The 14195-nt window shown below is 42.0% G+C and overlaps 1 protein-coding gene across 1 annotated transcript in view; it reads left to right on the top strand.

The window, feature by feature from the left end:
* BEST3 (bestrophin 3) overlaps positions 1-12810 on the top strand; it is a 50872-nt gene extending 38062 nt beyond the window's left edge. The window contains exon 9 of the mRNA XM_006886108.1: positions 11874-12810. Coding sequence (XP_006886170.1) covers positions 11874-12810 — 937 coding nt within the window. The remainder of the gene's footprint in view (positions 1-11873) is intronic.
* Positions 12811-14195: the final 1385 nt, after the last annotated feature.

Genomic DNA, 14195 nt, shown 5'->3' with positions numbered 1-14195 from the left:
CACACTCACACAATGCTGTTGAATTAGAACCAACTCATAACTGACCCTCCAGTGGGCTTTCAGAGACTGTAAATCGTACAGGAAGAGATTGCCAGTCTTTCTCCTAAAGAGCCATTGGTAGATTTGAATCGCCGGCCTTTGGGTTAGCAGTGCAACTCCTTACCACTAGGCCCCCAGAGCTCCCTGCTCCTGTCATAGGTGGGACTATTGCCTCAGTTCCTGAGCTCAAGGGAAGGAGCAGAGAATAGATGTGAATTCAACAAAGCTACAGGAAAGGGAGATGATATCTCAGCATCTAGTGAGGCACAACCAACAGCTGTTATATAAAGCAAACTGCCTTCCAGTCTGACTCATGACCACCCCACGTGTGTCAGGGGAGAGCTGTACACTACACGACCTTCAGTGACTGAAATTCCAGATGATTGTCACATCTTTCTTCTGAGGTAGATTTAGATGGTCTCCAAGCTTTGATTTATAGCTGAGCTCATTAACGAGCCTACCCAGTAACTCTCATCTAACCATAAACTTGTCAAATATTATCAAGTCTTCTCTTTCTCTGTCCAATCTCTAACCAAATTATCAAATGAAATATTGTCAAGATGTCTCTTTCCCTGTCCAATCTGAGACCAAAAAGCCACTGTTTCAAAACTAGATTGTAATGTGCTATTATCAGACAGATGCTGCAGTTCCATTTCCCCATCCTTATTTGTTAAAAGTATTTTAAAAGCCAGTGTCATGGTCAACACCTTGAAAGGAAAAAAAAGCCTGTTGAAAATGCTTTCATAACCATTCAGTCTTGAGAATTTAATCAGTGTTGATGGTTTTGGTGTGGCAAATAATCTCTATTTAATAAACCATCCTATAAATTAATTGAGAAATGAAGAACCTTTTCCTGTTATGCATAGAGCAGCTGTAGCGTCACAATGACTAGAGTGTTTGCTTATTCACCAAGAGGTCAGCCATTTGAACCACTCTGTGGGAGAAGGAGGGCGCTCCGGCGGCATAGTCCATAATAAGCTGCACTACTAACCCAAACGCAGTTCAAACCTGCCAGCAATTCTGAGAGAGAAAGATGGTCAGTCTCCCATTGACTGTGATTTACAAGCTCAGAAACCCAGGGTGGCTATGAAGTCAGACTCAACTTGCCAGCCATGAACTTTTGGTGTTGAGTGGGACAAAGATGTGGCAGGCTGGTTATGTAGAGATTTACAGACCTGGAGATTTTGTGGGGCAGTTCTACCAGGTCTGTAGGGGAGCTATGACTCAGGATCAACTCCAGTTACTATCGTGCCTGAGGTCATTGCAATTATGTGTCCAGTTTGTTCTTTTCTCATAATATGGAACACTTTCTTATCTGCTGTTTAATGAAGGTCTCTTTTCATTAACTTAACCATGGAGGCTCTTCTAACCAAGACTAAGAAAACACCTGCAAGCAGCCCGATGAAGAGTTGTCCATAGATGCACAGGAAACCCAAGCCCGAAAGGGAAAATGGGTCTTCTTGGGACAGTAATAAACACATATGTTGGATAAAATAACTTTACAGGACAACCCTAGAATGCTAAAACTCACACTAACATTGCAGAAAATAAAAATTTATAAAACAAATAGCAAGGCCCAGACCTACTCTAGTACAGCTGACTTGAAGTAAAACACTTATCTTCACAGTATCCACTAGCACAAATTTTCAAGACTCTAAAAAATGCAACACATAGAAATTTAAAAATCTGAAATTTTTTAAACTAACTTTATCACATCTTGAAAATCAAAACAGCAGACCTATAAAGCAGGTAACACCCAAGAGCATTTAAAGAACCCTCATGAAATGGGCTTAAGCACAGCAGAGATTGGAAGATGGCACAGGATCGGGCTAGGTTTCGTTCAATCTGTGGTACGCAGGGTCACTGTAAGTCAGAGTCAGCTCTGATACTGTCTACAGGGAGTTGTACTGCCAGCCCAAAGGCGGTACCTCTGTTGGTTCGAATCCACTAGCAGCTCCCTGGGAGATGGGCAGGCAGTCCCTTCCCCTGCAGAGTATAACCTCTGAAACCCACTGCAGGTCAAATATGAGTTGATTCTGACTCAGGAACAAAGAGTATGAGCTTGAGTTTTGATGCATCAGTGACACCTAACAGGTGTGAAATTGTGGAGAAGAGAGTCTGTAGCTGCTTGTAAGATGGATCACACACATGTGGTATTAGGGGTCTACACTAATACTACACTATATTAGGGTACAAGGAGACCCGGTGGCAAGGTGGTTAAGCACCAAGCTACTAACCCCAAAGTCGGCAGTTTGAATCCATCAGCCACTCTATGAAAGAAATGTGGTCTTCCAAGGTCACTGTGTGTTTGCATCTACCAGGGTCAATGCAAAAACATGGCACTGTACTTGCTTAATGGCCTTACTAGTCCAAAAGCACACGCCAAGCCTGAAAACTCTAAACATCTGACTGCAGACCCCTTCAAAGAGCACTCTTCACAGAGCACTTTTTAATGGGCCTTTTTCCCTGTGATTCAAATATTATGTTGAACCTTCCTCGTAATTATAATCTTCTTATAGGTAGTGTCTATGAAGTCCATGAAGGTCCCAGTTAGAAAAGAGGAGAAATGCTTAAATTATAAAAGAGTTCCTTCTGGTTTATAGTTGAGGGATATATTGAAGGTTTGATACTGTGAAACTGTGTTCACAAAGTCAGAAGTAATTACTTTTACTTACCAAAAATTCTATTATGCATAACAGTAATAATACAGTTAGTTTTCTACAATTACATATATTTATATTAATGGATACAGAGATTTGATTTCTAGTTGGTATCCTCAGTAATCTTAGTTAAAATATACTAAAATAGGTCAGTTAGCCAGGACTTCATAAAAGTGTGGTAAAATATACTACCAAATTGATATTTTATTCAGTAATCCTTTCTTAAGCAGCTACATTAAAATATTTTAGCTTCACATGATAATGTAAAGTTTGACATATACAGCATTGTACATTTGTGTTATAAATAACAAAAAAAATCTCAAATATTAAATCACTGTCTGCAACCAAAACAGACTCTTGGAATATTGATTTTTACTTACTGTATCAGAAAGGAACAAGAGGCAAAACCTCGCAAGAAGATGAATGTGTAGTAATTTCATAATTTTAGAACTTAGGGATTTTTTTCATATGCTGACGGTGGGTCACAATTACACTCCATTTTCACCTTTTAAACTTCATCAGAAATATACATAACTTAATTTTCTTTTGTAGCAAAACATCTATAGAATACAACAGCATTAGAAAGAGTGAAGGGATCTTTTAATACAGCCCCAGTTTTGCCATAATTTCTTTTTGTGCATCAGGCAGCCAATTTGGGGGGAATGTAAACAGGAAGATAGTCTGAAGCTAGATACGACTCTCTAAAGCCACTTGTTAAACCAGATTTTCCATAATCCTTGCTCTAAGCCCTCAGATCAGGCATCAGAAAAGGCAGTAGAAGGGTTGCCAGCTCAAGTGCAACTTGCTCATGAGCTTGAAACTGTCCACTAAGGGGAGTAGAGGGGAGGGTTGGATGGGACACCATTCTGTCACACTGGATTTTCTTGATAACCCTTAGCCCTTCACCTTGCAACTTGGTCTGAGAAGTATCTCGCCAGTCGTATTACAAATCCTTGGCTAAAGCTTTGACAGGAATTCTGCAGAGCAGAGGTTAAAAATAACAGCAGTCACCTCTAACAGGTTTTCAGACACGAGTACATTTTGCTTTGTGTGTGCCGCTACCCTAATGAGCTCTCAGGCAAATGAGCCGCTCCTTCCAAGGTGCCTGCCTTTGAATACAGTAGCAGTTTTGAAAACAATACATCTGATACACAAAGCATATATTTTTATTATCATTAATTATTACCTTAAACATAGTTTTCAAATTTTTTCTATTCTGTTATGCTAAAGTGACCTTTTATTATTTGAAGTCATCAAAATAACACTTGTATGTGAAAAAAGGAAACACAGCCAAGTGTCATCTGGTTTTACCCTTCAGTTTCTTTGCATTCTATATTTACCTGATCACACTAATATGAAAGGAATTGCTGTGCAAGAAAAGCTTGCTTTGGCAAAAAAAATGCATTAAAACTTTGAAGTCATCAAGTTTATTTTGGTCTTTCCATATTGAACACATACATCCCAAGGCAATGTGGAAGTCTGCTGAATCTTCAGCCTGCTGCCTCCAGACTTTCCTCTCTTATGACCAGGGGAGGTACAGTCTTTTGAAGCCTTGGCCAGCCCTAGAATCTCTTAAACAGTCTAGAATTAAATCATGGCTGCTCATACCCTCAGATCTTTGTTATTAAGAAGGATAGGAGACTGAGGCTGGTGGTTTTAAAAGTGTTACTGCTATTGGGTGCTTTTGAACCAATTCCACTTCTCACCACTGGACCAATTGGCAGCATCAGGATAGATGGTGATGAGATTGAGATTGTTCACAGCTTTAGTTTGTTTGGCTCTACAGTCAACACTCTTGGCACCAGCAGCCAGGAAATTAAAAGACATATTGCGATGGGAAAGTCTGCTGTTAGGGACCTCTCCAGGGTACTGAAGAGCAATGGTGTCACTCTGGAGACTAAGGTGCACCTGATAGAGGCCATGGTCTTTGCGATCACTTGCTATGCATCAGAGAGTTGGACAATACTAGGGAGGTTAGAAAGAGAATTGATGCCTTTGAGCTGTGTTGCTGGAGAAGAGTATTGAGGGTACCATGGACTGCTAGGAAAACAAACAGATTCATCCTGGAGAGGGTTAAACCAGGCTGCTCCTTGGAGGCAAGGATTCTAAGGCTTCATCTAACATACTTTGGACATGTTTCAAGGAGGGACCAGTTCTTGGAGAGGGACATCATGCTTGGGAGGGTGGAGGGACAGCGCAGGAGAGGAAGTCCCTCTATGAGGTGGGTTGATTCAGTGCTGGGGTAATTGAGGTGGGTGTGTTAGAGACAGTGCAATTGGCACAGAACAGAGCAGGGTTTAGGGCTCTTGTACATAGGGTCGCTATGAGTCTCAGGCGACTCGATGGCACATAACAACAACAACATGTGACAAAGTAGAACTTCCCTTTATGATATTTGGGCTGTAATCTTTATGGGAGTAGGTCACTAAGTCTTTGTCCTATGGAGTCACTAACCAAGGTTCATATCATTAACCTTTTGGTGAGTAGTCAAGTACTTAACTGTTGCAAATACATACTTGCAAAGTCATTGTGGTTTTTAGCACTTGATATTAAAATAAGAACACATGCCAATCCAGACATCAATTTGACATATAGAAATATATGGAAAATTTTGTTCTCATTCCATCTAGAGTCAACTCTAACCAACTAGCATGACTGGCTTAAAATTACCTTTTCTCTCTCCCCAACTATCTTTCTCTTGCCTTTCAAAAATAGTCTCCTATATGGTGTAACTCGTCTCAGTCTCATTTATCTTATATTTCTGTATTGATGGTTTATATTGGGCAATAAATGTATATTGCAGGGTTGATGAGTTGCTGGTCAGTGGAGCACCAAGGTCAATGCCATCTTGGCCCCGAAATCACCGTGGCCTGATCAACTCTGTCTTCTTTTCCTCTAACACCTCCACTTCCCTTAATATTTCCTCTCCATTTGATCCAGTACCTTTAAATGACTGTTTTAAGTTTTCCCTCCTAAGATAATCATTGTGTTAAAGTGACATCTCTGAGGTATGATTCTATTTTTCGAAGGACGCTATTACAGGAAAAGAGGAGTGACCTTCAGCCAGACACGCATTTCCTCTAACCAAGAAGTCAATGACACTAGGCAAAACCACACTTGAAAATCTGCCAGTCATTGACAAAATCTTCTTTATCGTTTCTCCTTTCTGAAGCTTTTCCATAGATGTCACCCCTGTTGAACTCTCAAACAACTCTCTAGTCAAGCAGGTAGAATATTGTGATCACCAGTTTACCATGTAGGATGCTGTAAGCCATTGTGAGTCTCCTAAGATCACATGACTAGTTAGTGTCAGGCCGGGCAGCAGCTCTCCTGGCTCTGCAAGCTCTCAAAAGAAACCACTTTCATCATTGCCATAGAGACAGTTGTCAGATTCTGCCTTCTGGAAATGGATGGCACTTTCCATGAACGTCTTCCTGTCTCTGATTACCTGCTTATCTCAGTCCAGATGAGTTCCAGACAAAAGATCTCTTTTAAGCTGACCTTCTCTAATACATGGCAATATAAGGAGGGCAGTTAAATTCCATCATATAATATTTCTGCTGTCATTGTTTTCAGGACTCTTAAGTGGCATTTTATTTGGGGCTCAGGATTTTATTACAATTTAAAAATCAAAACAGAAAGAGCAGAAAGTATCAAAGGACATCAAAGGTACATTCGAACCTTTCAGTTGGGAGGTAAAAATTTTTTATTCTGTTTTTTTATGCTCTGAACTGTAAGCCATTTTCTTCTTAAAGTTTGGTTTCTGCTATCATGTTGAGAATCAAGATTATCAGAGAAAGGAGGAGATGAGCATTTTGTGTGACAATGAAACCCTCCATCACTGGAGCTGTTAGAAGGTTCATGGAGGTGGGTACTTTCCCTATTATACTTTTGGAGCCATAAAGACTAGTAGGACATTATTCACCATTCAAAAGATGCGTAAACTACCCCTAGATCACAGACCACTCAGAGTTCTCTCAAAGATTCAGTTTCTAACTTAATGTAAAGGAAGTTCTACAGTCACAGTTCTTAGCCAAAGCATTTCTAGGAGAGAGAAGTTCATTCATGTTGCTTATCCCTGTAGCTTGAGAGTTCAGCTGGACAAAGGAGGCATTTGTTTTTCCAGCTCTTTATTGAAAGAATGAGTTTTGATCCAAGGATCAAGGAAGAATAACCTAAGAGCCCTACCACATGAGTACACCATGCCAGGCAATAACTAGAAGGAAAGTCACCCTGAAAGATAAATGTTACCCTTCATTTACAGATGAACAAAGTGATTCATGGGGAAAATAGGACGCCTGCTTAAGAACCCACAACTACTAACTAGTAGAACCAGGTCCCTTCTCTTCTTCTCCAATTCCTACTCAGTATCAATGAAGGTCTGGTGGTGCGGTGGTTTAATGTTTGACTGTTAACTAAAAGGCAGACGATTTGAATGCACTAGCCTAAAAAAAACCCTGGTGATATGTTGCTATAAAGCTTACAGCCAAGGGAAGTCTATCAAGCAGTTCCACTCTGTTATATAGGGCTCCAGTGAGGAGACTTCTAAAGCCTGATTGCAGGCCCTTTGACCCTCAGCCTCATGGCTCTGGCCAGTGTTACAAAATGTCTTTAGTCCTGCCAGTTCTGGTGGCTTCCCTTCGTCCTCCAGCAAACTTGGGTGAAGGCCTCTGCCTCTGGTTCAGTGAGACCGCAGTCCCCAGTCAGCTCTGTCTCATGTTGGTCCCTAGCTCCACAGCGAACGTGCCGTCACTCTTGTGTAGATCTTGATCTGGCTGGCTCAGGAATCGCTAGCAGCACACTCCCTGTCCCCTTAAGGATAGACTTACAAACCCTATTTGCCTGTTCCTACCTAACCATGTGGCAGAGTCAAAGTCAATGGCTTCAAAAGTCATTTTGAACAGAAACACTTCACACCACAGAGAACAAATTGTTAACGGCAGCTAAAGCATGGATAGGAAGGTTAGAGGCTGGTTAGCCTAAGTCAGTGGTAGTGACATGACATGAAGAGAGATGGTTAGAGAGCTCTCACACTTCAAAGCTGAGGCATGTGGTTCAAATCCACCAGCTACTCCATGAGAGAAAGGTGGGAAATATTATCCTGTGTGATTTACTGCTTTTAAAAACCCACTAGAGAGTCCGCTATAAGTGAATTCCAACTCAATGGTTAGAACAACGGAGATGATTAGAATGGTGATACAATGTGAAGAATGTAATCAATTATATTTGATTGTACATGGAGAAATGGATAGAGTATGTTCTGCTATGTATATTTTAACCAAAATAAAGTAAAAATAATAAAGCAACCAAGAGTAAAAAAGAATGAAAAGAAGGATTCTTTGGGAATGTGTATATATACATGCTTCTCATTCCTTTTAAGTTACTGTGGTCCATGGAGGACCATACAGTACCCACTACAATAAATTGTTCATAGCAGATACTCAGTCCATGTAGTTAGGTAAGTGGATAAATCTCATGTGTCCATATCAACTCACTGGGCAGGCATGCAGTGAGTTCAGTACAGCATTAAAGAGAGCACCAGCCTTTTTACAGTCTCTTCTTTCCAACTTCTGGTTTTTTTCTTCATTCTGTGGCCCATGAATGTCTTCTTCTTGCCCCAGTTGAATGAACATAGCCACTGAATGGACACAAGGGTGCAGGGAGAAAGTTCTGTATAATACTATAACCATTTCTTCCCAGATGTTGAGTAGCTTGTCTTTCATAAGATATTTTATGTTCCAAAGAGGTGGTTAAGGAAAATGAACACCAAATAAATAACAAGACCCCAGATGGAGGTGGAATGCAGAGAGATTGCCAGTTCAACCTCAACGTCCCAGGGCACAGCACATCCAGCACGGCAATCTTAGCGAACAACTGGGCTTATCCCTCCCCTGGTGTCCTCCCTAACTAAATGGATTCCTGTGAAGTGTGACTGGACACTTGACCTAAGGAAATCCAATGACAGGGTCACTGAGGCCACCGAAGCATGAGTCTGCGTTTCTCAACTCAGTGTAACAGAATCTGAGCCGTGCCCATGGCCGGTGGGCCAGGAGGCCCTTTGGTAGCCAAGGGCACCACTAGGGCTTTAGAATAACAGCACACAGCTGTAATAGAACCCCGTCTCAGGACACTGAGCTAGTTAATCATCTCAATTACCCATCTTTTATTCATAAACACAAAGGAATGTCATTGGCTTTGGCCACTGACTTTGCCCTTTCAGGTTATATCAATATTATACCATTGCAATTTTTTCCTTATGTCACATAAAATGCACCAGGCAGTGTTAAAAGTATCTTTTCACCATAAAGGGTCACTTTTCCCCTGAGCCAGCATGAGAAGCACTAAGAGTTTAAGCAGAAGGCTTAAGTTGTTCTTTGAACCTCATTTACACTAAGTCCACAGACATATAAAACAACCAAGTAATCTGAGGTAAAAGTAGATCTTAGTCCCAGAGGGCCCTTTATCATTGCCTCAATTGTCCATTTTATTTCAGTCTTAAGGAGATTTCAGATGACAGGATTATCTGCTTTATTTTTAAATGTTAAAAACACAGCAAGAAATTCTTAGCAACAGCAAATCCATCAACATAAAAGTGGAGCCCACTCACAAGTCCCCACTAACACAATAAATGTACTCTTTTCAAAGGTTCAGTTTTCCTTCCTTAACAATAATTGAGTAGACAGACATGCAAATTATAGACCAAGGTTGCTTACTTGTCAATATTCCTGTTACTTCTGGCAAGAGTGGTATTTTACTCGTTACTCTGCTTCTGGACTCTAGCTTGTCACTTGTTCCTGGCTGCTGTGGAGTTATCTCCTGAACAGAGTTGCCCCACGGGCTTTAATCTTTATAGAGTAGATTGCCAGGCCTTTCTCCCTTGGAGCCAATGGGAAATCACTGCTGTTTCAGTGGATTTGGAGTCAGGCCTCTAGGGTTGGCAGTGTGGTTAGCTGTGTGGGTTTAATGACTCTCCCTGAGCATCTGTGTTCTCATCTGTAATACGTGAAGAGTAATACCAGCCTAGAGCATTGTTGTGATTAAATAAGTCAATGCATGCAAGATGTTTAACTGACCCATGTCACAAAGTCAGAATATGATAGCTGTTATTTACATTCAATTCTGAATTTAACTATGATTCATTGCTTTGGAAAGGATTGTGGGTCCTGGGGAGCCACAACTTTCACAAACACTCAACACCGTTGAGTCAGTTCTAACTCATAGTCACCCTCCATTGGGTTTCTGCAACTGTAAATCACAAAAGGAGGAGACTGCCCAGCTTTCTCGCAAGGAGCTTCTGGTAAATTTGAACTTCCATAGATGTAGCCATTTGGTTAGTGGCTCTATGGGCTGTGCCACCAGAGCTCCTTGATCTGACTTAATGTTAATATGTTTGTTGTTGCTGTGTCCCATTGAGCCAGAACCAACTCATAGCTGACCCTGCAGTGGGTTTTCAGAGGCTGTAAATCATAGGAGATTGCCCATCTGTCACGTCCAAATTCTGTGCACAATACCGTTTTGCCTCGTCCAAGCCCAGGTATCATGCTCATTACTTTAAACGTCAAATCCAAGGCAATTAACCAATGTCGGATGCTCAGACTCAGTGGCCAATTGGAAAATAAATTTAGAGAACCAAAGAGTTGCAAGGGGCTTAAATACCCCTTAATTCAGGTTTACGCAGACTGCAGGGAGGAGCCGTTACCGCAGGCCATTACCATGAGCCACCCAGGAAACTCTCCCACCAAGATCTTAGAGTTCTCAGAACAAAGGGGGGGGGGGCTCCCTGCCACATTTCACACACAGACCATGCAGTTACGTGCAAGCAGTGCACACGGACCCCTGCTCAGATCGCTCTCTGCGCCTGCGCAGTTAATGATGCAGCACAGCACTACTGCATTTGCTCAGACATGACTGCAGTCTGGCCGAAGCTGCTTACTCTATAGAGGGTACATTACAGGTTAGCACAAATCTGCCCTCTGGTATGCACAGCACAGTACAGTCCTTGACTCCATCTTTCTCTTGTGGAGCAATTTAATAAGGGATGCCTTCATAAGGGAAAAGAATACCTGCTCTCTCTCTCCCCCCCCTTTTAGTTTTGTTTTTAAAGTATTATAAATGACTTCCAAAGAGTGTGTGGATAGACTGTTGGCTGTCCCTGTAAGGAACCCTGCTCATGAAATGGTTAAGCATATGACTGGTAACCAAAGAAATCAACAGTTCAAATCTGCTCCCATTTCCACAGGAAGACAAGCTCCAATACAGATGTCAGCCTATGGAAACCCTTCAGTTGGTCACCACTTCATGTGGGGTTACTAGGAGTTAAGAGTCGACTTGGACACACAGAATCAAAGCAGGGATCTCTGCAGTCCCCGGGGTCCTCAAACTGTTTTCATTTTAAAATTGTTACACATTAAATAAAAATTAATGATCCTTTGCTATATATGAGAAAAATTTCCTGAGAACAGTGACAGAAACACAGGGAGATTTCAAAGAGTTCTAGCTGCAAAACTTTCCCAAAAAGAATACTGTTTCTGACCCACTACACCTGAGTAACCGTTTCCTACCAGGCAAAACTAACAACAGGAAGATTCTGGCTTTGTAAGGCCCTCCCTTTGAAGACATTTAAGGTCTAATCATTACAACTTCCTATGAGAAACTTTCTGCTAACTGCCTTTACAACCCCACGCTCAAGCTACTCCAAAGAGCTTTTTTTGGCACACTCCTTGTTTTCTCTGACAGCCAATGCTCAATAAACTCTGACAATTCTGACTCATTAATCACACATCTTCAATAAACTAGCATGCTATTTTGCTGCTTTGACTCTCATTCTTTTCCCCATGTAAGGTGGACTTTTCCAAAGATAACATGATATACCAGGCTGTTGTCACATCATCTAACAGATGTGTGCTTGTACCTCTTTGGGCTTTTGAAATATCTTAGATACAATTCATAATCTATTAAATGCCCACAGATATAATGGATATTTAGAGTTCCTCAATCATTCTTTTTTAAGGGGTAAAAAGAATCTTGAGACCAACAGGTTTGAGAATTTCTGCTAAACAGTCTCAAGTTAAAGGGACATTTAAAATTCAAAATCTGCACAGGAAACACACCAGAGCTTTGAGTCTGCTCTGAAAGGAAGCTGCTCAGTCCCTGTCTTATTGTTGTGTGTTTCAGGCTGTCTGAGTCCGACATTCCTGGTGAGGAATGGCTGTGGGATTACGAGAAGCACGGCCATCGACATTCCATGATCAGGAGAGTCAAGAGGTTCCTGAGTGCCCACGAACACCCCTCCAGCCCGAGGAGAAGAACCTTCGGGAGGCAGACCAGCGACAGCTCCGCGCTCTTCCCGCCAGGCACCCTCAGCCCAACCAGGGATCTGCTCGATGTGCCGCGGAGAAGCCCACAGAGGGCCTCCCCCACCCGGAGGCTGTCCTCTTCCCTGGAAGGGAGCCCCAAGCTGCATTCCAGCATGGGAGAGCTGTCCATGATCAGGGAAACCAGCCGAACAAGCACGCTGCAGAGCCTGACCCCACAGTCCAGTGTGAGAGCTTCTCCCACCAAAATGCCTCAGGTCCCCGAAGTACTGATCACGGCGGCAGAAACGCCAAGGCCCCAGTCAGATGGCCACCAGCATGATTCCAATGCTTCCCTCTTCAGCTACGAATTTACTGGGGTTCAATCAAGTGGTAGTGCGCAGCACGAAGACCCCACAAGTTCAATTCTGTCTGTGTCTCCTGGAGACCCCAGTCCCCAGACTGCCCCTGCCAAAGCTGAGAGAAATAGATTCAAATTTACTTTTGAGGAAGACCTTGATGATGATGATAAGTTCCTGAAAAGGTGGAGCCTCCCAGGGTTCCTGGAGTCCAGCCATACCTCCCTGGCAGGCCTAAATCCAGATCCTGTCAGCAATGAGCCTGCTCTCTTAATTGATACAGAAACTTCCTCAGAAAGTAGTGGAATCAACATTGTGGCCAGCCCTCAGTTCTCTCCGAGTATGTTACACTTAATGGAAAATGTGGAGGCCAAGGAAACAGATATCATAGAGTTGGCTAACTCACAAACTAAAGAGTCCCCCAAAGGGACGCCAGAAAGTTCCCGGACTTCGTCTTAGATTAAGATTCTTGTCTCCTAAAAGTTTAGCATCAGTCCTGGAACACCACTTGGCCACTGGGGCTGGTCAAGATGAGATTTTTTGGTTTTTTTCCAGTTATCATATGGTAGGAGCTTCTTAAAATGCTGAAGGTATTATGATCCTGACTTTCTAAAAACTAAGAAAATCAGCTACATTCATGTCATCCATCACAATGTAGCTCTCTTGGTAAATACACAGACCACAGTGATGTATCTTGGCCAAATAAGGAATCTTAAAAATATGCCCATGATATATATTCATAAATTGTTGGTTAGATTTTAAAAGAATCTTATACGTTGTATGTAGTCCAGCCTCCTTGTTTCTTCAACAAGGAAGCTACCTGAGACAAAGGCAAAAAGTATCCTCAGTATTTTTTTTCTTCAAAATATTTTTTTTCTTTTTCTTTTTTACAACTATGAAGACAGGGAGATGGATCAGATAAGCCTTTCCAAAACATGATTATTTGAGGCTTTCTGATCCACTAACTTCTACTTTCAATACCTATTTATCATTTCTTAATTCTTAACCTTCCTCAGCAGCAGAAGACTTCACTTTTCTTCAGTTTCCTCCTCTACTTTCAAGTCTTCATATTTCCCTTTCCCCGTCATACCCTCATCATGTGTCTCTTCCTTTCTTCCTAGCCTTGCTCCTTTACTCATAACTAATAGCTACATTATTTTCTCTTGCCAGCTCAATTGCTTGCTGCTTCTTATGCTTTTTTAACAAGTCATTCACAAGGTCTCCTACAGCATAACAGCATAATCAAAACTGTCTGCAAACCTGACTTTGCACACTCCCAGCCTGGCCAGGGAAGTACTGTGGGAGTCAGTGGTGTCCTGTGACACCCTCAGCAGCCACTGCCACTTCTTATGCTTCCACTCTTGAACACTGGAGAAAATGAAACCAAGAGGACCCAAAATATATCAAGCCAAACGCTATGGAACCAAAGGATAGCACACCTTCAGTTTGTTTAACTCCAAATCTTAAGCAAATATCCCACTTAAGTCACAACATGGGACCAGTTAACTGTGTCTACCTGTCTGTCTGGCTCAAGGTAGGATACACACTGGAGTGAGGAGGTTAAGGGGGTCCAGGACTGCATCACTGGGGTGAGTCACTAACTCCTTCCCAGAAGCTCTTGGGTTAGCAGTTAGTTTGAGGATCCCCAGCTTTTTCTGAAGCACCATGTCTTACGAATGCTGCTCTCACTATCTCTGTCATAAGATAAAGTTTGAGTGCGTATTACTTAATAAAATCGTAGCCGCCGATACTGGGCATTCAATACTCACTCTGTTCCAGGGGCAGCATATAAAGTTCACTGATAATCTCACTCGTCCTCATGGGAATTTTACTAGGTGAATATG

Source organism: Elephantulus edwardii, unplaced genomic scaffold (assembly GCF_000299155.1).
Source record: "Elephantulus edwardii isolate Elephantulus edwardi_28Jun2011 unplaced genomic scaffold, EleEdw1.0 scaffold00047, whole genome shotgun sequence".
Taxonomy (NCBI): domain Eukaryota; kingdom Metazoa; phylum Chordata; class Mammalia; order Macroscelidea; family Macroscelididae; genus Elephantulus; species Elephantulus edwardii.
This window is presented reverse-complemented; position numbering and strand designations above follow the sequence as displayed.